This window comes from Anoplophora glabripennis, unplaced genomic scaffold (genome assembly GCF_000390285.2).
Source record: "Anoplophora glabripennis isolate ALB-LARVAE unplaced genomic scaffold, Agla_2.0 scaffold652, whole genome shotgun sequence".
Lineage (NCBI taxonomy): Eukaryota > Metazoa > Arthropoda > Insecta > Coleoptera > Cerambycidae > Anoplophora > Anoplophora glabripennis.
The window spans coordinates 253,446-280,080 of NW_019416730.1; the positions used below are offsets into that span (position 1 = coordinate 253,446).

A 26,635-nucleotide genomic window follows, 5' to 3' on the forward strand; every position below is an offset into this window, starting at 1 on the left:
ATATTTCGTATAATAAATTAATATATATAAGGGAAGAAAGATTATTTTTATAATATTATTTTTTTTTGTGATTAAAGTATAATTAAAATATTATTTATTGTTTAAAATATAAGCAAATGAGAAATTAATTCATTATATTACTAATTTTCGTCATATTTTGAAAATAATTGTTGTTTAAACAATTTCAGAATATTTAAATAAATTTGTATGGTTTACATTTAAAAAACTAGAAGTTTATGTTATAACTTGAAAACGAAAGTGCACACGAACGATTTGATCACACTGTCTTATTAACATCGCAAAAATCTGAAACTTTGTAATTTAAAATTTTTTTGTAAAATATATAGCAACGGAGCTACACGCATATGAAGGAATTGGCCGAATTTGGATTTTTCCAAATATCTAGTTAGCCATGACGTTTTTTCAAAAAATAAAAGCAACATTTAATAAGGATCATAAAACTGCATATCTTTCATCATTTAAGCTTTTTTACATCTCTGCTACTTTCCCAGATCCCTACATTAAACATCGCAAAAAACTCACCATATATCAAATTGTATATTTTCATAAATGCGGTCACGTTAAACCCTTGTTTTATAAGGAACATTTGTATTCACAGAAGTGCATCATAGTAGTATGCTACTTATGCATGTAACTAAAACTTTTCCACGCGAATCACTTCGTGATCACAATTTGTAGATAATCTAAAATACGTAAAAGTTCTTTGCAAGAAGAGCACTGCATGTGTTGTGCCATGTACTCTTCTTCAACAGCTTTTTTCCTGCGTTTGCTATTTTCTGTTCTAATTCTCAAGGCTCATACTTTCTTTTGGTCACAAATTTTTCTTTCTATCGAATCTGTTCTTCATCCTATGGGTTACCTATAGCAATCAGCTGTGCGAGCGATCACATAGCATCGTATATACATGACAAGGACTGTCAACTTACAAATAATAAACTCAGCATACTCGTGGGCTATTGGCAGGTTTCTGTTGCAACTCATGGCATTTATTTATGCATATTGGGTAAAAAATAATAATGAAGTACCCGATTCTCATTAACACTCATTCAAAATTTGAAACAATGTATCGCATATACAATTGTACATTACTTATTATTTAATGGGAATTATATCGACGATCAAAGCGCGACAACCTTTAAAAAAAAACTCGGATGACGTTCGCAGGAGTCTGCTGTATCCGACCAGCTAAAATTTTTTCGTAAGAACTACGTAAGAGGGATCGTTTGTTTCGCGGAAAAGTTCGCTAACTCTGCACAGTGTCTCCCTTAATTTCGTCCTTTATTACCAATTATGCTCACGCTGTTATTCAGTGACCCCTCTCGCGGTGTCTATTAATGGGTAATGGCTTGTAAAAATAGACTTGGTAATAATATTATCACTTGTTCGGACATCGGCGAACCTGCTTAAATCACACACTAACAATTTGTACGTAAATAACCATAAAATTACATCAAAATTAAGTTATCTACGTTCTATCTACAAACGCGTAGCTGTTTCTCTAATTCTCTCTGAAACCCAGGTCATAGTATTATGCCGTGCCGTTGTTTTGATAAATTTTCCGCGAACCTATTGTTTTTGTTGGAGCGCATGCAAGGAATTGATGGTATAAATACTGATAGCACTTTAATTTGAATGTTTTCAGAAGCTTAAACGATTTGTCTGCTGTACAAACTCGTGCGGCGTTTCCTACAACTATAGAAGATGGACGTCAAAATTATTACGGGTTCCAGGGATTCGCCAAAACCGATACTAACAAATGTAAGTAAATCATTAATTTAACAGCACTGTACTTTCCTCTGCACATTTTTTATTGTGTTGTTTTTCAGTTTCGTTTGGGTTTGAATAAACGATTAAGTTTTTGCTGCCACCCACACGAAAAGAATATTTAAAAGTTTTCCACAATAGCATTGTTGACAATAATTTATATATAAAATACAACTAACTAGAGTTTGTGTCGTACATTACTAGCAAACTGTATTATTCCAGGAACCGCGAAATAAATTAAAAAACGCTCTTCTCCAGCCAAATCGCTTGGACTCTTCCAAATCCATCCTCGTAATGTACCTCAGTGACCGTACTATTCCCCACATTATATAACGAATATCAAATTCGTATTCACCGAGAACGTCTAGCTGGCCTTGACTACTTGACGCTCTTGGAGTTCCAGGCGGGCAGCCTTGTCGTCCACGTGTAATCTTTCAACTTTTTCACAGCCAACTGCCATCCAAACCGCAGCAGCTTCGCCCGCAGGTACGATTCCTGCGGGCGAAAATATAAACAAAATAGTGCGGCTGTGGTCGGCACACCCGGTCTTTCCCCGGATTTTTAAATCGGAAACTGTACGTCGTTGTAAACGATTCGATGTGAAGTTTCACGAGTGACATTTGGATTTCCTCACGTATATATTATTCCTCTTTGATACAACAGAAATTAGCAACATGCTAGCCCCAATATGTATCCTTGAGGTCCTCTAAATTAACTAGAAGCAATTACAATTCTAATTTTACTAAAAATAAGAATCAATAGAGAATTATCACATTTTATTTGTTCATACCACAGTTTTCATTTTCTAGTCAACCAGGGAGTAGAGCAACTCGTCTATTAATCATAAATATATGTTGATTAGCAATTACCATCGGTTTAATTATAAATTTAAATGTCTCAGTCGGCTTTGACAGTGACAGATAGAGCACGGCGGCAATTACGGTTAACGCTCGGTAATTATCGACTCTAATTGTTATTTTTTTATACGAATTGTACGTCGCGTTTTCAGAAACCGTCGATTAAATCTTAAAACTAGACTGGTGGGCGCGGATTTCTCGATATTTACAAATAAACAATGTTTGGCAAGTGTGGAAAATTTCCCCGGTCAAAAAAAAACAAACAAGAATTGTACGACAGGTGTTGTAGATGTTTGAGCGTCTTTATCTGCAAAGTATACATCTGAGCAACATCAAAGTTTAATGCGTGTAAATTCATTTTACGCGAAAATCGTTATACAAATCCAATAGGTCGTGGTCGTCTATGTCGTCGACGACACGTGATCGATGCAAGGTTTGTGATTGGTGAAATCAACTGCAAAACAAAGCGAACAGTTGCGAATCCGCTAACTAACGAGCTCGGATAAATAAGTTTAGAAAACATCGCATTAAAAAAAATACCGGTCCGCGGAATTTTTATTTAGCACGATACGCTTGACGTAGAATTCTGTTTGTGTATGTTATTCGCAAGTTTCGAACTTTGACCGTAGAACCAACTAGACTTATTTATACACTTTAGAGCGAACTTTCTTGGAAGGGATTTGTAGATGGTATCAACTAACATCGTTACTAGGATGACAGCTACTGTCGTCGGTACCTAACAGTTCTAATTGTATGACAATTAAAGGCTTTGGTATAGTGATCCTTGGAATTTTACTGGAGCTAAAACTTTAATTGCATATAGTTGTTTACAAATCAAACATGCTACCCTACCGTGTCGTTTTTGTTTGTAACGCTGACAAGTACTTACTAGATCTACACAATGAGATAAGTTGTACGAAAACAATGACGTTTGGTGTGCGCTGGGAATTTTATAATTTTTTTTAATGTGAAATAATATATTATTTTTCGTCTGTCTACCATTTAATTGAATAATAGACCTATTAATGATAGAAGTTCGGTTATTTTGATGGTTTTATCAAAGTTGCCGCAGGTCAAAAGGATGTCTTCGAACTGTTTCGATCGAACATGATAAGGTTAATTTGGTAAATAATATCGATGACCTTGTGCGTAAAAATATCAAAATTCCAAACACATACCGTTAGTAGGATAAAAGATATCACAAAATACTTGCTTTAACGGGTTTAAATTGAAAAGTTAGCGTTTTGAGTTGGGTAATTGGGTTGATTTTTGAATAGTCACTTTGTAAGTACGAATTAACCGTTTTACATGATCAAAGAAATTCAAGAATTTATGAAAAAGGTGATAAAACATAACTAATTTATTACATTACTGTATCTTCTGCTTGTTTAATGCCAAGACTGATATTGATATGGAAACAAACAGTGACGCTGCTACTTATCTCAGAGATTAGAGACTGATCTTTTGGTAGCAAAACAGCGCGTTGGTGGGTAAGATCTTGGTTATAACTAAGAGAAAAATTTGGTAAATAAACAGTTCCAAGATCAGGACCACTTTAAATCAATTTCATCGCATAGACTGTTGGCATTATAAGTTTACATCAAAATCTTATCAGAATTCGGTGAAAAATTCTATTCCTATTATTAGAACGTCTCCATGAATTTATTTTCATCAATAAATTGGGGACAATTATGTGTATTACACAAAATAATTGTTTGAAGGACGAAAAATGTATAAATTTCTTTAACTGTGCAAAACTGTGTCGTAAGTGAAGCTTCCGGCGTTTTTTTTAAGGGAATCGCCAGCCTTCTATCCTGCTCAGCTGTCACTGTTGATATTACATCTTTAAATCAAAATAATTCACTGAAAAATTCAATTGCGTCTTCAATAAATTGATGACGGGTCAAAAAATGTTACAATTTCTTCGACTGTGTAAAATGTTCGGGCGCTTTTTTTTTAAGGGAACCACCAACCTTCCATCCTGCCGAGCTGTTGCTGTCGCCCTTATCCTTGAAGTAGGGCACGTTCTGCACCATCCACTCGTAGATCTGCGACAGGGTGAGCCTCTTGTCCGGCGAGGTGGTGATGGCCTGCGTTATGAGGTCCGCGTAGCTGAGGTTACCCCACGCGTTCCTGCGGCTCGAATTCTTCTTGGCCGGTACGGAGGCGGAGGCGGCGGCCGGCATCGGCACCGGGCACTTGTTGCCGCCGCCCTCCTCGCCCGGCTCCACGTAGTTATCCGGCCTGGGCAGGGGCCACGTGTTGGAGCGGGCTCGCGTCTGCGGCTCGAAGCCGTCGCCGTGCTCCGCCACGGGCTCCATGATGTTGAGGTTCATCTTGACCGGCCAGGCCCCGTACGGACCGTTCATAAAGAGAGCTCCTGCTGCTAGGCGGCGTCCGTGGGAATCGTCCTCTTGGCCGGCGGCACCGGGCTAAATTTACTTGAGGCGCAGTTCCCGCCGCACTCGCCCGCACTGACCGGTAACTGTTCGGACGGTCGCGGTTTACTCTGTGGGAGAACTACTCCTTTTTATTTTTTATCTCGCACACTATAACTCACTCCCCGATGCACAACAACATCCCCTTCGCGGTGGAGTATCGCTTCGGCACACTGGTGTGCGGGCGGGTAAACAACACGCTGGTGGCGCAGTTTCGAGCGCGAGAAACGGAGAACGACTTGTGTGAGGACTATCATCCGCGAGGTTCGCACGCCAAGTGGAGTCGCAGAACGCGTTGGAGGACGTGCCCACCGGATCATGCGCACTTGGTGGCGCCACGCACGCATCGCGGTGTGATTGTGTAACTGTGGCACACGCACCGTGATGGCCACGTGACGACGGCGGTGGTACCTTGCGAGGCAATTAGCGAAAAGGGCCCGGTGGTGGTGGTGGTGGTGGTGGTCGCCGGGTCTTCGTTTAAGGTGGCTACGTAGCGACGACGCGCCGCAGCTGGATCTCTTCGAAGCGCTTCGTGGACTGAGGCCCGTATTATGTGCCCCATGTCAGAACCGGACAGTGTTTTGAAAGAAAAAATTTAAAATGTGCTTATAGTACAGATACTTGGTGCTTTGTACGTCAAGCACCACTTTCTAGTCAAGTAAATCCTGTTTGAAAACATTTGATACGTTGACGAAGTGCTTGATGTTTAATATTTTAACGCTTGAAATGCTTTTGAGAAGTCTGTATTTGTTGTTTTGTACTCTAAGCACCTTGATTTAATGCTTAAGTTAGTGCTTACAAAAAAACTGATATTTAGTGTACTTTAAGCACCTGGACTGAATGTTTGCTAATTAGTATTTCAAGATAACTTTTGGTGTTTGAAGTACTTTTGTTAAATACTGTCGGAACAGGCCCACTACCAAAGTGCTTTGTACTCCAAACACTTTATCTGAATGCTTACAATTTACAAATCACTATTTCTACTCTTAAAGTGTTTTTAATATTTAAATCCAGCACATTTTTTAATGATCTGTCGTAATAGCCCTACCACCAAAGTGATTTGTACTTCAAACACTTTAATGGAATGCTTGCTAATGTATCAATAAAGAGAATTCCACAATATTGACTGAATGTTGATACTGTTTTAAAGCACAACGCTTTCAAATATCTCTATGTGGTGCTTTGTACGTCAAGCACTTTGACGTAAGGCTTGATAATACGTCTGCAAAAATCCTTAAATCTACAAAATCGACTGGGTGTTTCATAAAATTGGTCTCAATCAGGCTCAGTCTTTTTTGTACTTTAAGCACAATGCTTGAAGTATTTTTATTTTTTTGTCTTTAAGCTTTGTACTTTAAACTCCTTGACTAAATACTTTAGTACTTAAAGTACAATTCTTAAGAACTTTTGTTAAAGACTGTCGAAACAGACCTATTACTAAAGTGCTTTATACTTCAAACACTTTGATTGATATACAATTATTTATAAGATGTAGTAACTTCTGTTAAATGTAGTATTTTCTGGTAATCTGGCTGCTATTGATTAACCTTGTATATTTTTAATTTCACGTGCGAGAAACCAACATGAAAAATAAACTTGTATTAACGGGTAAAGGAAAACATTTTTTTTAGTAGCGCAGACAGCCACTGCCGCCGTGGAGACCGGGGCAGAATCCAGTAAGTTTCGTAATTATAATTGGTGATAAGGAAGACGAGCGTATCAAATAATAACGCCTAATCAACCGCGACCTATATAGGCAGTAAAGACCGTTGTTGGTAGAAGAAATATATCGTGAATTATCGTTATTACATGCGTAAATCTCCGCGTTATGTAAGAGCCTGCTTAATTACGTATTCGAAATATGTTACCACGCTCCAAACGTAATTATTTGCTAATGTTGGGTTTGTAATTGGCAGGTTGTCCGCTATCTCGATGTCGTATCGAGAGAATAAGAAATACTCTTGTAAAGTGTGTATCATTTTGTTTGTCTTATCCGAATTTTTTAGTTCTTCTTGGGAGTCCTAGTTAATAAGAAAATAAATCATTCTAGTGAGGTCACGGATCGGAGAAAGTGGTTCGAAATGGAACGTAAGAGTATCCTAATTTCCAGAAAACGGTAAATCGTAATGTCGGCCAATTCCCGAATTAGAGGAACATGCGCTGCTCATTCTAAGATTAACAAGAGTCAAGTGGTGCTTCACACGATGTGTTAACCCTTGTAGGTGGTGTGAGAGGTATTAGCAGCTCCCGCCCTTTCTCCGTCCTAGAACAGGCGCTACACTCGAAAATTCGTCAGCGTCACATGAACTCAGTGTATCAGAAATAAGTTTAATTCAAAAATTTAGATTTTCAGAATAGATACGTTTGGTGCACAGAGTGCTAACACCAAATTTTAGTATATCCACACATTTAGTATATCCACTTCTTGGATGTGAAAGGCTGCAAGCTAATTTTTGCTGGAATACCTTCAGTACAACTCGCATAATCAAAGTGTAGATCCCTAGATCTGGACGAGGTTCGGAACATTTTCAAAATTGCAAAAATTTTAAAAAATACCTATTTTATCTGAGTTTTTTACTTATATCTTGGAACCTATGCATTTTGGGAGAATATTGATGAGGAAAAAAAGTTTTAGAATTGAATTTTGCACAATATAATGTAAGTTAAAAATGTTTAAATTTATTACCGATGTTGCAAAATAGCAATAATTGATGAAAAAAAGGTTAAAATAATCAAGTTTTTTGGATAATTTTTTAAAAATATTTTAATTGCTCCGACCGCATTCTAATTTTGGTAAAAAAAACTTTAGAGTTAAATAAAACAGCACACCAAATTTCATTAAAATCGGTTGTATAGTTTTCGCAAAATAATTTTTTTAAAAAATTTTGAGGAAAATTTTCGAATTTTCAAAATGTTGCACAGGCTCAACTAAAGCATCTAGATACTTGAAAATTTTTTCACGTAGAAAAGACCACTCAACCTTTCAAATGGTTTTTGAAAAATTGAAATCGTTTAATTAGGACGGCCACAGTAAATTTTTAAAGTTAGCATTCTTTTTTTATTTTTAAACAATTAGATTACATTTATCAATTTGCAATTTAGTTTTTTCAAAAATTATAATTTTAAAGTACTCGGAAAGACGCTTAAAAAAAAGTTAAATTCCATTTATTGGTTCTCGAGAAGCGGTCAAAGTTTATCGGCATTTACCGTTAATTTATAAACAATTTAGCAATGATCTTTGATCCAGTAGCTTCGTTTTTCCGATTTCTAAGCTGGAAAAAATTTTTATATCCATAAGTTATCGGCAACATAGAACATCGGAAAAACTGTCGCTCACACGCGCGAAAAGTGACTCAAAACACGAAAAGTGGAGAGGGGGCTTTCGCTCCGAGACTGAAATCGGAAGTTCAAATGCGAAGGTACGAAAAAAATTGCATTATCTCGACTTCCAATGGACCAATTTCGATCCTTTTTTAATCCGATATCTCGCGAGCCAAGGAATTCGAATATCGTAATGCCAACTGTCTAATTGCAGATGTTTTGTTATAAACAAAGTTTATTATTTATGCATTAAATATACTGTATATTTTACCCAAGGACATTTAAATAAAGGGGGCAAGGCATGTCACAGTCTGTCTCATGTGTTGGGTGAAGCTAGACAAGGGAAAAGCAGAGGGCTTTATTTTCATCCAACTGATGCGCGCGATTACGTCTCCAATGTCTTACGTTTTGGAAGGGTCAAAATAAAATATTTTATAGTCCTAAGTCAATATATTTCAACAGCTACTCAGTATTTTTATAAATTCTTGGAATCCCAATTACTGTAACCATTTCTTTCTTATTGCACCATCCCCAGGCTTCCTAAAAACATTCACATTTTACTTTTAGAATACTGAGACAAACTTTTAGTGAGACATAAAAATATATTCCCAAAGAACATCAATATGGTTGAATTAATGCAACTTTCAGTTGATTGCCACCATATTTTTGCTGTTGTATTTATTCAGTTTTTATGCTCGTGCATCTAGTAAAATTGTAAATATATTTTTGAAAAGGCTTTTGTCGTAGAGGAAATTGAAAGTGATGAATGATTAAAACTTGTAATGTTGGGTATAAGGGATAACATTGAAATACAAATACCTATAAATATATTAAATATAAATAATGTCTGTAACTTATTTGTGGTGCAACATTTTCCTTTGATTTTAATGGCCAAACATGGTACATATTATTGTGTTCTTACTATCTCACAATCAGCAAAAATTAAAAAAAAATACTAAAAGTCAGTTTTATAAAATTTTACCGTTATTCAAATAAAAGTTACCTACAAGCATTGGCCAATGGCACCCTGGTCTACTAGTGAATGATGTTTGTTGACCTTTAGTAATCGGTAACTAAAAATATCACTTTAGTCCTTCAAAGTAAACTAAAAAAAATAAGTACTTTAGGTGTAAACCTTAGTCACTTGAGACAAAAATATGCGGATATCTGTACCCGAACAAAAGACGAGCTGATTTTGAAGAAAATTGTCATAAATATGATGGAATCCAAGTTCCTAATTGATAATACGGCTTATGTGCTGTTGATGAACCGGTTGACCTTCAAAATGTATAATTAACTACAATTAAGAAATTTTATTAGTCGTTTCTTTATCGTATGATTAATTAGTGGCTTGCCGATCTTCCGCAAACGGCATACATACAGTGCGGGAATATTATCCACGTCGAAATCGAGAGTAAATATTTTCTCTTAGGTGTTTTTCTTGCCATATCATTTTTTTTGTTTTGATATTCTCTTGTGGGCAAGGGTCAAATTTGATTAAGCAGTTAGAGGACATTGCAATTTAAAAAAAAATAGACTATCATAATATTTGCATGTAGTGGTATTTTTATGCAGTATCTCTCTGATAATACCGTTTGTAGTTATCACGTAATTTGTGGTGCGTGCCATCCGATTTTTTTTCTCTGATGAAATTTCTATAAGATTCACTTCAGACCGTTCGCAATTCCTCTGCGACTAAATCTAGATTGAAAAGCGCAGTAAAGATTACCGACGAATTAGATCACCTTGAAATAGGTAGCCTAATGAAATTAAACAAGTGAAGGTGTGGACTAAAGACGCCGTTGTAAAAAAATTGTTGAAAAAAAGCGAATATTTCTCGTTCCAGTCTTGATTTGTTGCCGTAAATAATTGATCTGTACAGAGTGTAGTGTCGAAGACTTTTACAAAAAAGATACATGTCTTTTTTCGTCTGGGTTCATACTGTGGTTCCGAAATAACGTTATGATTCATCTATGAGGTTCAAACACCCCGTACATTATAATATTACCAGCACAGTAAGCGAATAAAAAAATTGGAGAGTACAGGAAATAAAAAGGTATTGTTTTGGTCACCCTGTATTTAAATTGCTAGAAGTATTTCCCCATTTTCCCACCGGTTATGATCGCTTTACTAGAATGGCCTTCGTTTTTTTTCCAGTATAATAGACACAGGCGTGAATGTCGTCTGGCCTCCAAAGAATTCACATTTGAATAAAAAAATGTGCGTCGTATCTCCGCCGGTCTGTTCGGTTATTGCGGGGCTATTTAAAGCATTTTTACACTGTTACACTGGAACGACTGTTAATTAAATCGAGTTGCACTTCTTGGTCCAAGCAAGAACATATGTGATTATTTATTTATAATCACAGTAACGTTTTGCAATACTTTGGGAACCCTTAAACTGGTCAGAGTTACGAAAAAACTGAAAATACATGCAATGATACAAGATTTACAACTCAAATGAAAAGCATTCGTAATACTGATAATAATTGTTTATGCAAATTTTGTGGGGAAGAGACGATATATAATTATTCTGGTGGTTAGACCGTGGCGTGGGTTATTTTTTTTTGCGTTGGGACGACTCGAGCGCTTCCTAGCGTTCAGCTACCGCTCTGTGGGATCGCTAAATCCACTCGACACAAATTGGGCCGTAAATTGAATACCGGAGACAATAAATCAGGAGTTGCAGAATGGTAACGCACTTTTCGTCCCTCTAGCCTGAGTTATGGTAAAAGTGGATTTATTTTATGGATTAAGGCGTTAATGAATCGGCGGGGAAGGGCAGGGGGGGTGGTAGAAGGGGTGTAATGATCGGAGGATTCGACAATCGTCATCAGAAAAGGCCGTCGGGGGCTGATGGATGTCCTCTTGTCTTTGGGAAACGTTAAGAGACGTTCTTTGTGGTCCGTTTTGGTGGTTTTTAGTTTGTGCTGCAGAAATTGCACATTAAAAATTGTGGACGCAACTTCGGCATCCTTAAAATTCTGAAAAAGTTAAAAATTCCTCTGTAAATTAGTTAGAGAGGTAATTTGATTAAAAAAAATAAAAATTGCAATTTTTTTGTAGATATGCTTCTTTGAAACATGTGCTGTTTCGAAAGTTTTTTATAGTTTTTGATAGAGTGTACGTTTTGTCGAAAAACATATTTTGGTCGTCGCCGTAATCTAAAAATGTCATGACATGTCCACCTGTCAAACTAGATATCCCTTCATTTATTTTCTAGTTACAGGATGATATTAATTTTCTTGAATCTTTACCGCTAAATTTGTGGAAACTTTTCAGCAACTGAATATGAAAAAAATGCTTAAAAAAGTTTTATAGCATTTGTAGACGTTACCTAGAAATAAATTATTGTTGCAACTAATTATTTCTACCAAAAAAAAATTTCTTAGTTTGATTTTGAAGTTTCTGCGGTAAGGCGACACTTCTCGACGTTTTGAAAGACATATTGCTCTATTCTTCAGAAGAAACTTTCAAACTAACTATAAAGTACATCAGTTACAACTACAATTTCATTTTTTTTTTCGACTGAAATCTCAACGAATTTGACTATCACTAACCCTTCGCTGAAACCGTGACAGAATCATCTAATCGCTGTTATATCCCAAGCGATACGAAAAACAGTCGCTTATTATTCAAAATAGATAAAATATCTTGTTTACAGTTACGGTAGCTCGCGAAACCTCAAACCCCGACCGTTTCCGCACATCGCCAAACAAGTCGTAGCTGACCTACACTAATAATCTTAACGATAGCGTTGTCTATTTTTATTTCTCTGGTGCGGTGACTGGAATTAGAACAAAACATATTTAGAGATGTAAGCGGTAATTGACGTTAATATTCATGAGCGATACTCATCCAGTTTGGGCAGATAATATCGAGTAACAAAGGCTACATTAAGTTTGGTATTGCAGAAGATACAGCGCCTCAAATTCACCCCTACCAAAATGTTATAGAAAACTTAGTTTTCACTTATATCGCAGTTAAACAACGACACGAGTTCATCACTTTTCTCTCCATTGCCACCTCAGTAGTCGTGGAACGCCCAGAGACTTCTGGTTTTCGCAAAAAGGTCCAACCTACACAACGACGCCAAAATCAATACGATCGAACATTTATTACACTTATGATAAGCTTGCTTTTAAATAATAGAACTCTCGATATGTTTTTTTCAAAATTTGTAAACATTTTATTACAACTTTTATTAAGATATCGATTCTATTTTTAATGGTGTATACGGTTTTTTTGGATACGTTGTGAATCACCATTTAATTGTAAATCCGATAGCGATTCTACAATCATTCGCTAAACATCGCTCTGAGAGCCGCAGAGTGTTGATAACAATTGTTATTATTTAGTAAATTTTCTGAGAATTTTCGGGGAGACCATCAACAAACTCGACAGACTCAGTTACAAGGCAATTTCCTTATCACGATCGCTCTTCGTGATAACAAAAGATGTCTTTCGGCCAGATAAGGCGAAATTATTAACCAATACCTGTCTCTACAGCGACCGTCGTTGTAAAATTCCATAAAATAATCCTCTCGACAGGAGATTACTCTTATCGCGGGACAAACAATTCCTATCGCCGCTCGAGATTACAGATAAGTTTTATTAGACGCTGGCAGAAGGGGATATTGGCGAAATAATTCGGACTGCCGGTCCGCCTGACCTAGCCCAATAATGTAATGACAAAATTAAAAACGGCGAAAAATCCGTACTGCGATGCATTTTGTTCAAGGCTGCGGAAGTTCGAGAAAAAACCTCTTCGACTGTGGCCAGTTAAAAAGTGTGGTTACGCAGTGGCGGAGGACGGAATTTTCTTGTTATTTGTGAGAACTTAGAACTGGGGTGGTTGTTTTACCCATCCCACTCCACGCCTTCTGCTTTATGTGGAGGGTTGTCTGGAAAGTGAGGTGAATTTTTATAATCGTTGGCTTTAAATTATTTTTTTAGGGGTATAAGGGAAATGTTGGAGAAAGAATTTCCACCCACCATGTCTCTTGATTGCTTAAAACTCGTGTGTTAGCCAGTAACGTTGCCGATGTTCTTCGGAATGAATGGCCTGTATATGTTTCAGGATGTTCTAGTTTCAAAAACTGTGCAATCTTATTAGGAATCATAGAACGGGTATTCATGCCGACTGGTTGGTTGTAACATCTACCCTCTTGATGGCGCATAAAAAAGCGTGACATTTCAGTTTTAATTTCCAATCTAATATTGATATATTTCTTTAGAATTTCTAGGTGAGAAACAGAACCCAGACGAGAAGTAATTGTAACGCCATTTCTAGAATCTGGAATAATTCTAACTACAAGAATGTCATCGAAATTTTTGGAATTGACGTTGTCCAGTAGCGCTCTAAAAATTCGCAGGCAGCATTTGCTGCACTTTCTATTGGAAAAGCACACATTTAGAAATAATAATAATTCGTAGCAGTTGAGTATAATTTACCAGTCTCGAACCCTATTGCCAGCCCTCGCTCCGCTCGGGCGCAAAATCGTTCTCGACTGGTAAATAATACTTACCTCCTTTATGGTGTAAATAACTATTATTCTCGATTAGGAGAATAAATTCCATTACTTACCTCATTTAAAATTTATGGCAAATTAAATTTGGTTTAAGACTTCAAGTGCTGCGAATTACGTCAACGACTTCTATGCCGGACAACGAAGATGCCCAAATGCCCTTCGTCATCCAGGGCATGCGTAAAGGTCGTCAACCTCCTGTGGGTACAAACTATAAATTCTATAATGACGTTGCTACCGGCATTTATAATTTTTGTACGCCACACTACAGAAGAAAATCCGATCGTCATTACATGCCTTGTTCTAGAATGTGACGTGACGTTGCTCGAAAGACGCACGTTAAGAAATGTGCAAGTTGTGATTGCTCTTTTTTCCGCGAGGGAAAAAATTAGTCTATATAGTAGGAGCTTTTTTGTGCCGCGATCCGTTCCGATGAACCGTTAGTACTTGTACTTTCTTGTCGGAATATTCTCATTGTGGTGATAATTGTTAGCGGTTTTTGTTAGGCCTAAGGCTTGCCATCGACAGCATACCCAGAATACAAATAATTGCTATAATTATATGATATTGTCCTCGGGGCTAACCAAAAACGAGAAAAAATTAATTTCGGAGAGTTCATTTAGACTTTATCTAAAAGAAAACGTTTAGCAGAACGTTAACTAGTAAAAATTATATTTAGTAATACATGAACTAGCAAAAAATATGTCTAGCAAATCACAAGCTATTAAAGAAAACATTAGCACGACGTCAGTTAGCAAAAAACGTCTAGCACCTAATAAAATGTTACTTAGCGAATTATACGTCCGGAAGAACAGTAAGTAGCAAAATACGTAGATATCAAAACGTTAGATGCCAAAAAAACGTCGTTAGTTATAAAAAAAAACGCTTCTAGTAGAACGTTATATTCGAAAATACACTAGCAAAACGTTAACTAGCAAAAATGTGTCGAGCAAAACATGAATTAATAAGAAAACTGCCTAGCAAATTATAATCTATCAAAAGAAACGTTTAGCAAATGTTAGTTACGGAGGGAAAGGCAGCTAAGTTAGCAAAAAACGCGTCTACTAAAATTGTGACTAGAAAACGCACGTCTACAAAAACTTTAGATAGTAAAATACACGGTTAGAAAAACGTTTGATATCAAGAACACGTTCAACAGAACGTTAACTAGCAAAAACACGTTTAGAAGAAACAACGCGTTTAAGAAAACGTTAATTAACAAAAAATATATCTAGTACAACATTAATTAGCAAAAAATTAGTTTGTTAACAAACAACATTGCTAACGAAAAACGTATAGTAAAACGTAATGATATTAGCAAACGCGTCCAACAAAACGTTAGTGGGCAAACAAATCACGTCTAGCAAAATTTAGGAGCAAAAACAGTACGTCCAGCAAAACGTTAGCCAGCAAAAAATGTTTAGCCTAATATCAGTTAGCAATAAATCGTCTAGCAAAACAGTGGACAGTAAAATACACGGAAAACTAAATGCTAGATGACAAGAATATGTCCAACAAAACGTTAGCAAAAATAACACATCTAGCAAAACTTGAAATAACAATAAAACGATCAAAAACGTTAGCTAGCAAAGAAACAACTATAACAGAGCGGAAAAAACATCAAAAACGTAGTAAAGTGTAAATATACGTCTCGCAAATGATAATTATTATAAAAACACAAAACGTTACATACTGAAAAACGTGTGTAACGTATTTTTTGTTTGCTAACGATTTGCTGACGTTCCTGTTAAATGTTTTTTTTTGCAAGTTGACGTTTTGTAAAAGGTTTTTTGTTGTTGATATGAGCAATGAAACTACTATACTTTTATCAATTGAACCGAGTTATTCTACTCTTAAAGCATAAAACGAAATTTTTAAATTAATTTATTTACGTCAAATATTTTATTTCAAGAGCTGTAGTTGATTTTCGGCACGCCCCTGGCCAGTCCCGCAGTTATAATAAAGCTGCACTGCGATGCGCAACACTCAAATAGAGATAAAAATAATAAATTATGATAAAAATACGTCTAACCTTTTGTATCGTTAATTCCATTTGACCTCCAACAAAGTTATTGTGCATCATTATTATTAATATCGCCATTATTTTTATACCCATGCTCTATGGTACTTCACCTCGCTGTAGCCTAGGCAGCCTAGACATTGCATATATACAGGGCGTTCGCAGTGATCCACCCCCTCAATACAAAATTTAGCAGATAGTAGCGAAATATAAAGAATCATTTTATGGAATACACAAAAAAAATGATTATTACTATCATTTTTTCTGAGTCAATTCAACGAGCGCGTATACAAACAAAGCATGTAATATAATAAGTAAACAAACGGGAACAATATCTTTTCACAGATAAATTTAACAGACGATTTGTGAGAAAAACAACTGTTCGTTGATAACTTTTAGTGGCAATACAGTGTTATTGATGTTATGTATTTGCTAACAAAAATTTTAATCTCGCTCGTATTAGGACGCAATACGTAAGCAAAACACTGGAGCTTTGTTTACATTTTTCCAAAAACACTTGAATAGAGCTTGTTATAATTCTGAAGAGGCATACGAGAATCATGACAAACGTTCACAGGCCTGTAAACACGTGGTTTTAAAATTTAAATTATAGGCCTGTCAAATTGTCGAAATACCTCGTTTTTTTTAGCCAAAATTTAGTTCAGTAAACAAAGACACGTAAAATTTTCCGTAGAATTGAATCAACTGAGTGTTAGGGCTTCATTTTCAAAATAGCGTCCAAATTTCGGAAAAAAGTTTTTTCCTTAAAATAAAAACTAAACGTGTTAGAAAAAAATGTTTTAGACAAATATTATAGAACTTTTTACAAAAAAAAATTGAGCTTAGCCTGATGTCAATTGATAAACAACTGTGTTACTTATTGCTAAGCAACGGTTAAAAATCGCATTTTTTTAAAACTTTTATATATTTGAAACGGAAAAAGATTTTTTGGCAAGTAGAATAAGTGGATATTTGTAAAATTGCAAAATATTTGATGATTTTTACAAAAATTGTGTTTTTTCGAAAAGAGAATTTTTTTTTTTTTTTAATTTCAATAAATCGTACAGTATAGTAGTGACCCATCTTGGACTTAAAATTTTCTCTAAGAATTATACTTTCCTGTGCAAATTGTGCGCGTATTGCAAAATAATTGGAAATATACGAAAAATAATTGGAAATATGCGCATTATTGTATAATTTATTGAAACCCGAAAAAAATTATTTTTATTGAAAAACTTATTTATAGCAAATTGCACATTTTACATTTGTACTTATTGTACATGCCAAGGACTACATACTCTGAAAATTTCGTAAAATAATCTCTTTTCGTTTTAAAGATATAGAAGTTTTAAAAAAAACTGATTTTTTAGCCGTTTATTTTGCAATAACTAATACATTTGTTTATCAATTAGCATCGTTTTGTTCTCAAAATTTTTATTATAAAAAGTTCTACAACTTTTGTCTAAAACATTTTTTTCTAAAATGTTTAGTTTATTTTTAAATGAAAAACAAACCGTTTTTGCGAAATTTGGACGACATTTTGAAAATGAAGCCTTGGAGTAAAGTAGTTCATTCAATTCTACGGAATTTTTCCTAGTTTCTGTTAAAATGTTCGGTTCAGATCACTTTAGATGTTAATGAACAAACCTATGAAATGTTAAGTTGGCTATACTGTTTACTGAAATTAATGTTGACGCTTAAAAATCTAATTTGATTGGAGTAGTAGTACTAGTATTTTTACCGCGTATTAAGTACCTAAACGAGATAATAGATGTGCGTAAAAGTTATGTTCAACAACGGCGTAGGCATTCTGCTGCCGCTGCGACTGCCCTTAGTTAAATATTTATGGAAGCGATTTCACTAAATATGTATAAGGCAGTATAATTTTACATAATTCGACCGAAAGGATTACCGAATTAACACGGCTTATTTACATCTACTGCTGACCTCATATCAAAAGGTCACGATGCGACACTGTGTGTATGATTTGACTTAGAAACCACGCGTTTTATTTATATTATGAATGTCTTGGTAAAGCGTGCGTCACATGTTTCTTAACACGCCGCTAAAATGCAGTGCTCTGGTTTTAGTCAAAACTCGTTCGCATCAAAATTTTTGCAGTCAAAAAGACCATTCGCAACATTATACGGATCATTTAAAACGAGTTGGTCAAAGACGCAAAACAATTTGAGAAATGAGCAGTGCAGAAAAGGTGAAATTCGGAACGCGCTCTTCCTCTATTGCAAGGTAGATGGCGCCACCAATGCGAAACTAATTGTTTTTGATATTTGATTTTCTGCACCTTTTCTAAATTTAACTTACCGCTATACACCCTCTGTTGTTGTTTTAGTAAAAAAAGTTTATCGGCGTGTTTCTATTTTGTTTAATTAGTTCGTATTGAACAGAAATCATAAAACATAGCGGCGCCATCTACTGTTTATGAGTCGAAATATTGAATGTTGTATCGCCATCTAGTTGATAATAGCTAAAGTTGTAAATTTGACCCTTCGCCGGTAGGCATCCACTACCGTTTTGACATTAACTTTCTATTATTTCATTGAATGTCAATTTATTCATTTTTGACATATGTGTGAAAGTACAAATAAATAACTACGTACAAATTTCTATATTTTAGGTATTTACAAATAATTCAAGAACATGACGGGCACCGCGAGCGAGGTGAAATTCAACGAATTTTACACCGAGGTAAGAGTCTTGCTTCTAGCTATTTCAGAAGTGCTACAGATCATATCCTGCTTGTAGGTGAAAGAAATAGAGAAACGCGACTCTGTCCTAACTCCCAAGCAACAGATCGAGCGGTTGTTGAGGCCCGGATCGACCTACAGAAACTTGAATCCTTTCGATGTATTACAGGTAGAACCCGATACATCGCTCGAAGAGATGAAGAAGAAATACAGGAGGCTGTCTATTTTGGTACATCCGGATAAGAACCAGGACGATCCCGACAGGGCCCAGCAGGCTTTCGAGGCGGTGAATAAGGCCTGGAAGACGTTGGAGAACGAGGAGACGAGGAAGAAGTGTCTCGATACCATCGAGGAAGCCGTCGGGCGCACGGATCTGATGGTAAGTCGTCGTAAATGTGTCGTCCGGTTATTGTCGTATATAGATTGTTTTGTACAAACTTGATTGTATAATGGGGTGGTAGCTTGCAGAGAAAAGAAAGAAAGCTAAAAAAGAAGGGAGAGATGGCATTCCGGAGGACGATCCCGCCAAATATAAACATGCCATTTATGTCCTCACAATGAAACTGTTTGCAGATATGGAACGGAAACGTAGGGAGTTGGCCGGACGGGACCAAGAGGAGAGGAAGAGGAAGCGCGAGGCCGAGATAGAGGAGGAGGAGAACGCCAAGGAGCAGAAGGAGTGGCAGAAGAACTTTGAGGTAAGTGGGCGGTGGATATTATCGTGGGATGGGCATTTTTGGGGCTTTCGGGGAGCAATAATTCAATTCTTTTCTTCTAATTGACACCAAAAATGTCAAAGACTAAAGCGTGGAGGAGAAATTAATTGAAAATTTGTATTTTGAACCCCCGACTGTTGCTTGAAACGTTTAAATAATTGAATGCATGAAACGGAACCAGATATTCTTCAAATTAATTAATCGATAACTTCGGGACATATTTTGTTGTTTTCGTGTGAGAATTTCCTTCAAAGCACTCTTTGTAAAATCGTATAATTTGGTATTTTGCATGTGTCGGGCAAGCTCGGCGCTATTTAAATGTGATATTTTCCCAAAATTTAACAACGGTTTGAAACTGAAGTATTTCCGGAAACACGTTTATAGGCGTTTTTGGTTGTTAATAAAATTATGTTCTCGTCGGAATAAAACGTGTAATAATCCGAATTGGCTTCAGGAATCCCGTCAGAACAGAGTGGAGAGCTGGCAGTCCTTCCAGGCGAACATGAAGAGCAAAGAGAAAAAGTCGAGCAAGAAGGTGAAATTGTTCAGGCCGCCCAAGAACAAGCCCGAGTCCAGATAGGACGCGGCGCCCAACGAATCGACCGTTGGCGAGTTTACTCGGAAGCAATCTTTTTCTTTGATCAGGAATTGAGTTTCTGTTCCTGCGTTCGAAGGACTACGTCGTATTTCGATGTTGGATGATTAGTGTACTTTTTATTTTGAATGTAAATTAACGTTATTTGACTTTTTCACTTTGCAGGAACAGGCTTAAGTTTTTGGACAGGGCATAATTTTGAATAGGGGTCATGTTTACGTGTTGACTATTTTTCACGCTGAAATTTATTGATCAAGACACATAAACACATCGTACTGTATTTTTTTTCGAAAAACTCAATTTTTGCAGAAACTATCAAATATTTTGCAATTTTCCGTAAAAAAATCTTTTTTTGTGTTGTGATATCACATCAGGCATATTATTTTTGTTTTAATTTTATGAAACGGCAAAAGTAATTGTTTTGAACCAAAAATTAGTTTTTTCGGTCCACAATGTTTACATTCAATCAAGTTTGTCGCTGCCCAGTGACGGTGTAGACAAGATTTTAGACGTACCTTAATTGTTTTGAATAGTTTTCTGGGGAACACCTACTATTATCTCTAAAAAAATTTACCCCTCCTTAGAGTTACACCCTGCATAGTGATGGAATAATAATAGTTCAAATCTAGTAACCAGATCCCTCCCGCGAAGTTAATTATTAGCGTACTTTTACATTTTCTGCGTCTCGGCCTAGGCATTTTTTTGGGAGACGGAAGACGCAAATGTAATTTTTTTAAATATATTGTTTGTTATGTCTCATAAGAAAATTGTACCAGTAATTAAGAATTTTGTAAATAGGCTCCGATCGCAACTTTTTATTTATTTAAGATTTTAACAATATCGTGTTTCTTTAATTAATTTTTTAGTCCATTTTTGGGAATATTTTGTACGGTGTAAGTTTTTGGAAAATTGCAGAGAAATGTGTTTTTTTTTTATTCAAGTTTTGGGGTTGTTAAAAAAAAATGACTTGTCCATATGCCAAAAACTTCCACTATTATTTTATTATTATTATTTTTTATATAATTACCATTAAATTATTTAAATAAATTATATATTTCTATATTTGTCAGGTGTTGCTAATATTAAATTCATACTCGAAAATACTCGTCACTTAATTTACCATAGCATACATTGTAATTGTATATTCAAAGGGGCGATACAGTACGGGCCTGGTGTCGCTAGCATGCTGGGTCGGTACGTTTTTGTGCAAGAACCTCGATTAAGGAAAAAAAAAAATCTCCAAGAACGGATTGGGTTACAGAAGGTTTAAGAATGCAGCCAAGTATACAAAGGTATTGCATTGTGTGTTGCCTACCTAACAAATATTTGTTATAGAAACTAGAAAATTTTAAGAATTATGCAGCCAAGAAAACACTGCCGTTGTATTGTGTGTTGCCTATCAAACAAAAATTTGAATTTGTGGTAAATTTTACAGTAGCAAAATATTATTGTTGTTAACGGTAGCTTTAAATTTTAAAACGTTGAAAAAGATTTTGCAACTAAAACTGAGATGTTTGAACTACTTTGTGGTAAATTTTACAGTCTAGCAAAATATTATTGTTGTTAACGGTAGCTTTAAATTTTAATATGTAGAAAAAGATTCTGCAACGAAAACTGAGACGTTTGAACTACTTTGTGGTATATTATACAGTCTAGCAAAATATTGTTGTTAACGGTGGCTTTAAATTTTAATATGTAGAAAGAGTTTTTACAACGAAAACTGAGACGTTTGAACTACTTTGTGGTATATTACACAGTCTAGCAAAATATTATTGTCGTTAACAGTGGCTTTAAATTTTAATATGTAGAAAAATATTTTGCAACTAAAACTGAGACGTTTGAACTACTTTGTGGTATTTTTTACAGTCTAGCAAAATATTATTGTTGTTAACGGAAGCTTTAAATTTTAATATGTAGAAAAAGATTTCGCAACGAAAACTGAGACGTTTGAACTACTTTGTGGTATATTTTACAGTCTAGCAAAATATTATTGTCCTTAACGGTGGCTTTAAATTTTAATATGTAGAAATAGAATTTGCAACTAAAACTGAGACGTTTGAACTACTCCATATTTTTAACACCTTACCCGTATTATGACACGTATAATAGTGGTTTGCATTTAAAACTGACACGTTTGAACTACTTAGCTACGTTTCAAACTTCGTAGTATCAAAGAATAAAACGCAAAGGTAAACGTAGAAAACATCTATTTAATATTATAAGAAAATATATCAGTTTGTTAGAAATCATTACCTATAAAGGTATACATTAAATAACTAGTAATAAAAATTTACTTACATATTAAAATGATTATACATTTTAACCCATGTACATTTCGGAAACATACTAACAATATTTTTAAAAAATTATCAATAACAGTACATATATATATGCGCATATCCTAGATATGTCGGCTGAGTATTCCGTTACGACGCTCGAGTATCCAGGCTGGATCGCAGCGACAGGCAGCCCTCCACCCAGAAGTTCGGCCTCTCCAACATGCTCTTCCACAGGCTGAGCTCCTTGCCCGAGGCGTCCATCCAGTCCACTGCCTTGCCGTAATGCTTGCCTGCGGAAAACAGATCGGTAAGCTCGAACGCTCCCAAATTTCCCAAGCGGGAATATTTACAACATATACAAGAATTCTCATAGAAATTTCTATTTTTTACGTCGCATTTATAGCGTAAACTAAAACTGAGATGTTTCAACTACACTGTGATACTTTTTACACCCTGGCAAAAAATTAATGTCGTTAACGGAAGCTTTGAATTTGGACGTGTAGAACAGAAGTATGCAACTAAAATTGAAACGTTTCAACTAAACTAAACGAACATTTGAAGATATGTTTGAACTACTCCATCATATCCTTAACGCCCTACTAAACTAAAACTGAGACGTTTGAACTACTTTGTGATAATCTTAACGCTCTACTCGTTACAACACGTAGAATAATAGACTGCAATTAAAACTGAGACGTTTGAACAACTTCACGATACTTTTTACACTCCAGCAAAATATTATTGTCGTTAATGGTAACTTTAAATTTTGACATGTAGACAGGAGTATGCATCTAAAACTGAGACGTTTGAACTACTCCATCACATTTTTAACACCATAGCAAAATTATAATCTCGTTGACGATGGCTTCAAATTATGACATTTATACTAGGAATATGAACCTAGAACTGAGACGTTTGAACTACTCCATCATATTTTTAACACCAACCCTATTTTATGATACGTAGTATAGTAGTCTGCAACTAAAACCGAAACGTTTGAACTATTCCATCATATTCTTAACGCTCTACTCCTATTTTATGATACGTAGTATAGTAGTCTGCAACTAAAACCGAAACGTTTGAACTATTCCATCATATTCTTAACGCTCTACTCATTACGACACATGGAATAGTACACCGCAACTAAAATTGAGACGTTTGAACTACTTTGTGGTATTTTTTACAGTCTAGCAAAATATTATTGTCATTAATGGTAGCTTTAAATTTTAATATGTAGAAAGAGTTTGCAACTAAAACTAAGACGTATGAACTACTCCATCATATTTTTAACAGCCTAGCAAATTTATACTCTCGCTAGCGGAGGCTTCAAATTTTGGCATTTATAGAAGAAATATGAACCTAAAACTCTACGTCTGAACTACTCCATCATATTCTTAATGCTCTACTCGTTATGACACCTAGAATGCAACTAAAATTAAAACATTTGAACTATTCCATCACATTTTTAACACCCTACCCGTTACGACACGTAGAATAGTAAACTGCAACTAAAACTGAGACGTGACGTTTGAACTACTTCGTGGTATTTTTTATGCTCCAGCAAAATATTTTTGTTGTTAACGGTAGCTTTAAATTTAGATGTGTAGAACAGAAATACGTAACTAAAATTGAGGACGTCTGAACTACTCCATATTCTTAATGCTCTACTCGCTATGACACATAGAATAATAGTCTGCAACTAAATTTGAAACGTTTGAACTATTCCATCACATTCTTAACACCCTACCCGTTATGACACGTAGAATAGTAATTGGCAACTAAAATTAAAACATCTGAACTACTTTGTGATACTTTTTAAGCCCTAGCAAAATATTATTGTCGTTAACAGAAGCTTTAAAGTTTGTCATGTAGACAGGAGTATGCAACTAAAACTGAGACGTTTGAACTACTCATCACATTTTTATCACCCTACCGATTACGAGACGCAGAATAACAGCCGGCATGTTTTATCAATTTGAGAATTTTCATTTAATTCATTTTCATTTTCCTCGGGAAGGAAAAATCATCCGCCAATTTAAATTTTTTTGTATACCGTAGTTTACCATTAAAATTACCCGTATTTTCATGTCGTTACGTCATAACACTTAATATTTATTGGAATACCGCATAATTACAGTTTTCGCAATTGAAGGGTACGCTATTGATACACGGTGAACGTAGACAAAATGCAGCGGCTGCAGAACAAACACACGTGAACCTTTCGAGTTTACAACCCAAGAAAAAAACATTTCTAATCAAAGTTTTCGGGGAATGTCAGACAGACGAAAATTATCCCGTCCCCACAATCGATATAGGAAAGACGGGGAGAACTCGCCGTCCCGCCCTTACCTGTACCTAGCGAAAACCGCACTCCCCCCAAGAATTCATTGCTCGCCAGCCTGTCGTGGTCCCACACCGTCAGCTCCAGACACCGCTCCGCCAGCTCCTGCAGGGTCACGTCGTCGTACACGAAGGTGTAGTTCCACACCGGGTTGATGGTTCTGCGAGCCACCGGAGTCTTCTGTTTGGAACTCCGGCCCTTGTCCGGCAGCAGGTAACTGAAAATTCAAAGAAAAGATCATTCTTCTACCAAAATCAATACATTAGGGCCTCGATACGGACCCTCGAAGGGTACTTTTCGTTTAATTACGACCGATACCCACCTTTTACAGAAGGGATCGGAGGTGCCGTTCGCCTTAACGGCCGTCAAGGCTTTGGCCTCCTTCACGAGGACGTGCAGCGCCCCCCTCGATCGCTTGCCCTTCTTGGGTACCGTCATGTCTGGCGGGACGAACTTCAGACACACTATGATGTCGCCCTTGTAGGATAGGACGTCCTCGAACGGCTCGGTCTGAAAAAGGGGTACTTTAGTGGACGATCTTTTTTTTCAGGAGTTTCGCCACGTTGCAAAGTTAAATAAAAAAGGATCCTAATAAAGTGGCTATTTTTTCATGTCGGTGATGCCAGAGCAATGAAGGTTCCCGAAAAGCACCTAGACTGGAACCTAGACAGTCTAACACGCGCCGAATCATTTTTTTGTGTTCTGGATACTGTTAGCGTTATTCCTCGCTCTGAACGAACACCAGGACCAACGAAGTTCGTATCCGAGTAATCTGAACCGTAAAAACTAAATTGAAGATATCCTACAGTTATCTAATTGCGATTCGTCACGATTTAGATACTGAGAGTGTTATTCCTCGTCTGCAACAACAAATTTCATTTGTCGAAGTTTCCAAAGCGTCCAATTTTGAAACGGCATCTCGTTGGAGGTTTTCCATCAATACTGTTTTCAAAACATAAACTAGTGGAAAATATTAAGGGATCAAAAAAAAAATATCTAAATTTTCGGCGATTTTTCAAATGATGGTATTGGAATAAAAAAAAAAGCAATTTGAAGCTTGAAGTTTCTAATTTTTGGATCTTGCAAAAAAAATTACGTATCGCGTAATCTTAATGAATATCATGAAAAAAAATTTTTCGACATTTTTTTCGATCTTATTTTTGGTGTACGGACTTGAAAAAAAAAATTCCAACTTAACCACCTTATGGATTAGATAGGTTGTTCATTTGGGTTCAATTTCTTTTTTTTTTGGTCTCGATACGACCATTTCTCGCTGAGCTATTGGACTTTGAATGAAAATGGATCATTTTCTCTTTGTTCATCGATATCTCAGAAACCAATGTTTGCACAGACAATCGACGGTGGGTTTCAGAAACTTGAATGAATTCTCTACAAGGTCCTGGCACGGCTTTGTAGAAAAAAAATTTTTATCCTTAACATGACTGAAATCGTAAAAAATAGGACTTTTAGTGGTCTTCTAGAAAATCACGTGCCACATTGAGAAAATTGGGAAAATGACTAATGTTAAGTGTGCCTTTTACAGGTCATTGTACCCCTAAAAGCCCTACAAAGTTTCAATTCGATCCATCAAGCCGTTTTTTTGTTTCATTCGGTTGAATTTTTTTAAAAATTAAAGGATCACGTTTTTTTGCTTTTAAATGCTCATAATCTGTAAAAAATGAAAAACATTTTTTTCTTGATTTTTTTTTACGTTCTTATTGTAGAAAGCGTTTGAAATTATGAAAAAAAAAAAAGATTTAGTCAAATTTTTTTTCTACTGAAAAAAAGGTGGCTTGAAAAAAACTGTTTGTTTTAATGTTATGTAAATTCGAAAAAAGCGTTTTATGAATTCAGAAGTATCGCAGCAATAATCTCTGAAAAGGGTGTAGATCGAGGTCAATATTCGGTTAGGGGTATCAACTTTTTTAAATTTAATTAAAATTCGGTCAGCATAATCACAAAATGAAGTAGGGGAATCGTGTCGAAAATGCTTGGGGATTACTGAGATAAATTTTCTGGAGTGAATCCAACGAAAAAATTTTTCAAAAAAA

At 35.9% G+C, this 26,635-nt stretch overlaps 3 protein-coding genes across 7 annotated transcripts in view; 1 reads left to right on the forward strand and 2 right to left on the reverse strand.

Moving 5' to 3' along the window:
- LOC108913753 (forkhead box protein O) overlaps positions 1-5,402 on the reverse strand; it is a 138,078-nt gene extending 132,676 nt beyond the window's left edge. The window contains exon 1 of one of the 3 annotated variants that reach the window (XM_018719368.2): positions 4,616-5,402. In XM_018719368.2, coding sequence (XP_018574884.1) covers positions 4,616-5,011 — 396 coding nt within the window. In that variant the 5' untranslated portion in view covers positions 5,012-5,402. The remainder of the gene's footprint in view (positions 1-4,615) is intronic. The other 2 variants (XM_018719370.2, XM_018719369.2) reach the window with 2 other exon arrangements.
- On the forward strand, positions 1,677-21,026 carry LOC108913754 (dnaJ homolog subfamily C member 8-like). 3 transcript variants are annotated; one of them, XM_018719373.2, is made up of 4 exons: positions 1,677-1,779; positions 18,823-19,032; positions 19,115-19,351; positions 19,824-21,026. In XM_018719373.2, exons 1-4 carry the CDS (start codon positions 1,723-1,725, stop codon positions 19,947-19,949), a joined length of 630 nt encoding a protein of 209 aa, XP_018574889.1. In that variant the 5' UTR covers positions 1,677-1,722; the 3' UTR covers positions 19,950-21,026. The 3 variants fall into 3 exon arrangements, with proteins under 3 accessions (XP_018574889.1, XP_018574887.1, XP_018574890.1); XM_018719371.2 differs by lacking the exon at positions 1,677-1,779 and adding an exon at positions 18,544-18,654 and having other exon boundaries at positions 18,712-19,032; XM_018719374.2 differs by lacking the exon at positions 1,677-1,779 and adding an exon at positions 18,544-18,654.
- Positions 21,027-22,154: 1,128 nt separating this feature from the next.
- Positions 22,155-26,635, reverse strand: part of LOC108913747 (synaptotagmin-like protein 4) — a 6,226-nt gene continuing 1,745 nt past the window's right edge. Inside the window, exons 2-4 of the mRNA XM_018719361.1 lie at positions 24,907-25,094; positions 24,593-24,801; positions 22,155-22,533 (exon numbers count right to left, since the gene is read on the reverse strand). Coding sequence (XP_018574877.1) covers positions 22,391-22,533; positions 24,593-24,801; positions 24,907-25,022 — 468 coding nt within the window. The 5' untranslated portion in view covers positions 25,023-25,094 and the 3' untranslated portion in view covers positions 22,155-22,390. The remainder of the gene's footprint in view (positions 22,534-24,592; positions 24,802-24,906; positions 25,095-26,635) is intronic.

Excerpts from the sequence above, each read along its gene's own strand:
- LOC108913754 (XM_018719371.2), top strand. The coding sequence starts at position 18,607 with ATGACGGGCACCGCGAGCGAGGTGAAATTCAACGAATTTTACACCGAG. Across the intron at positions 18,655-18,711 it reads TCAACGAATTTTACACCGAG|GTGAAAGAAATAGAGAAACG; the intron begins GTAAGAGTCTTG and ends TCCTGCTTGTAG. Across the intron at positions 19,033-19,114 it reads TCGGGCGCACGGATCTGATG|CTTGCAGAGAAAAGAAAGAA; the intron begins GTAAGTCGTCGT and ends ATGGGGTGGTAG.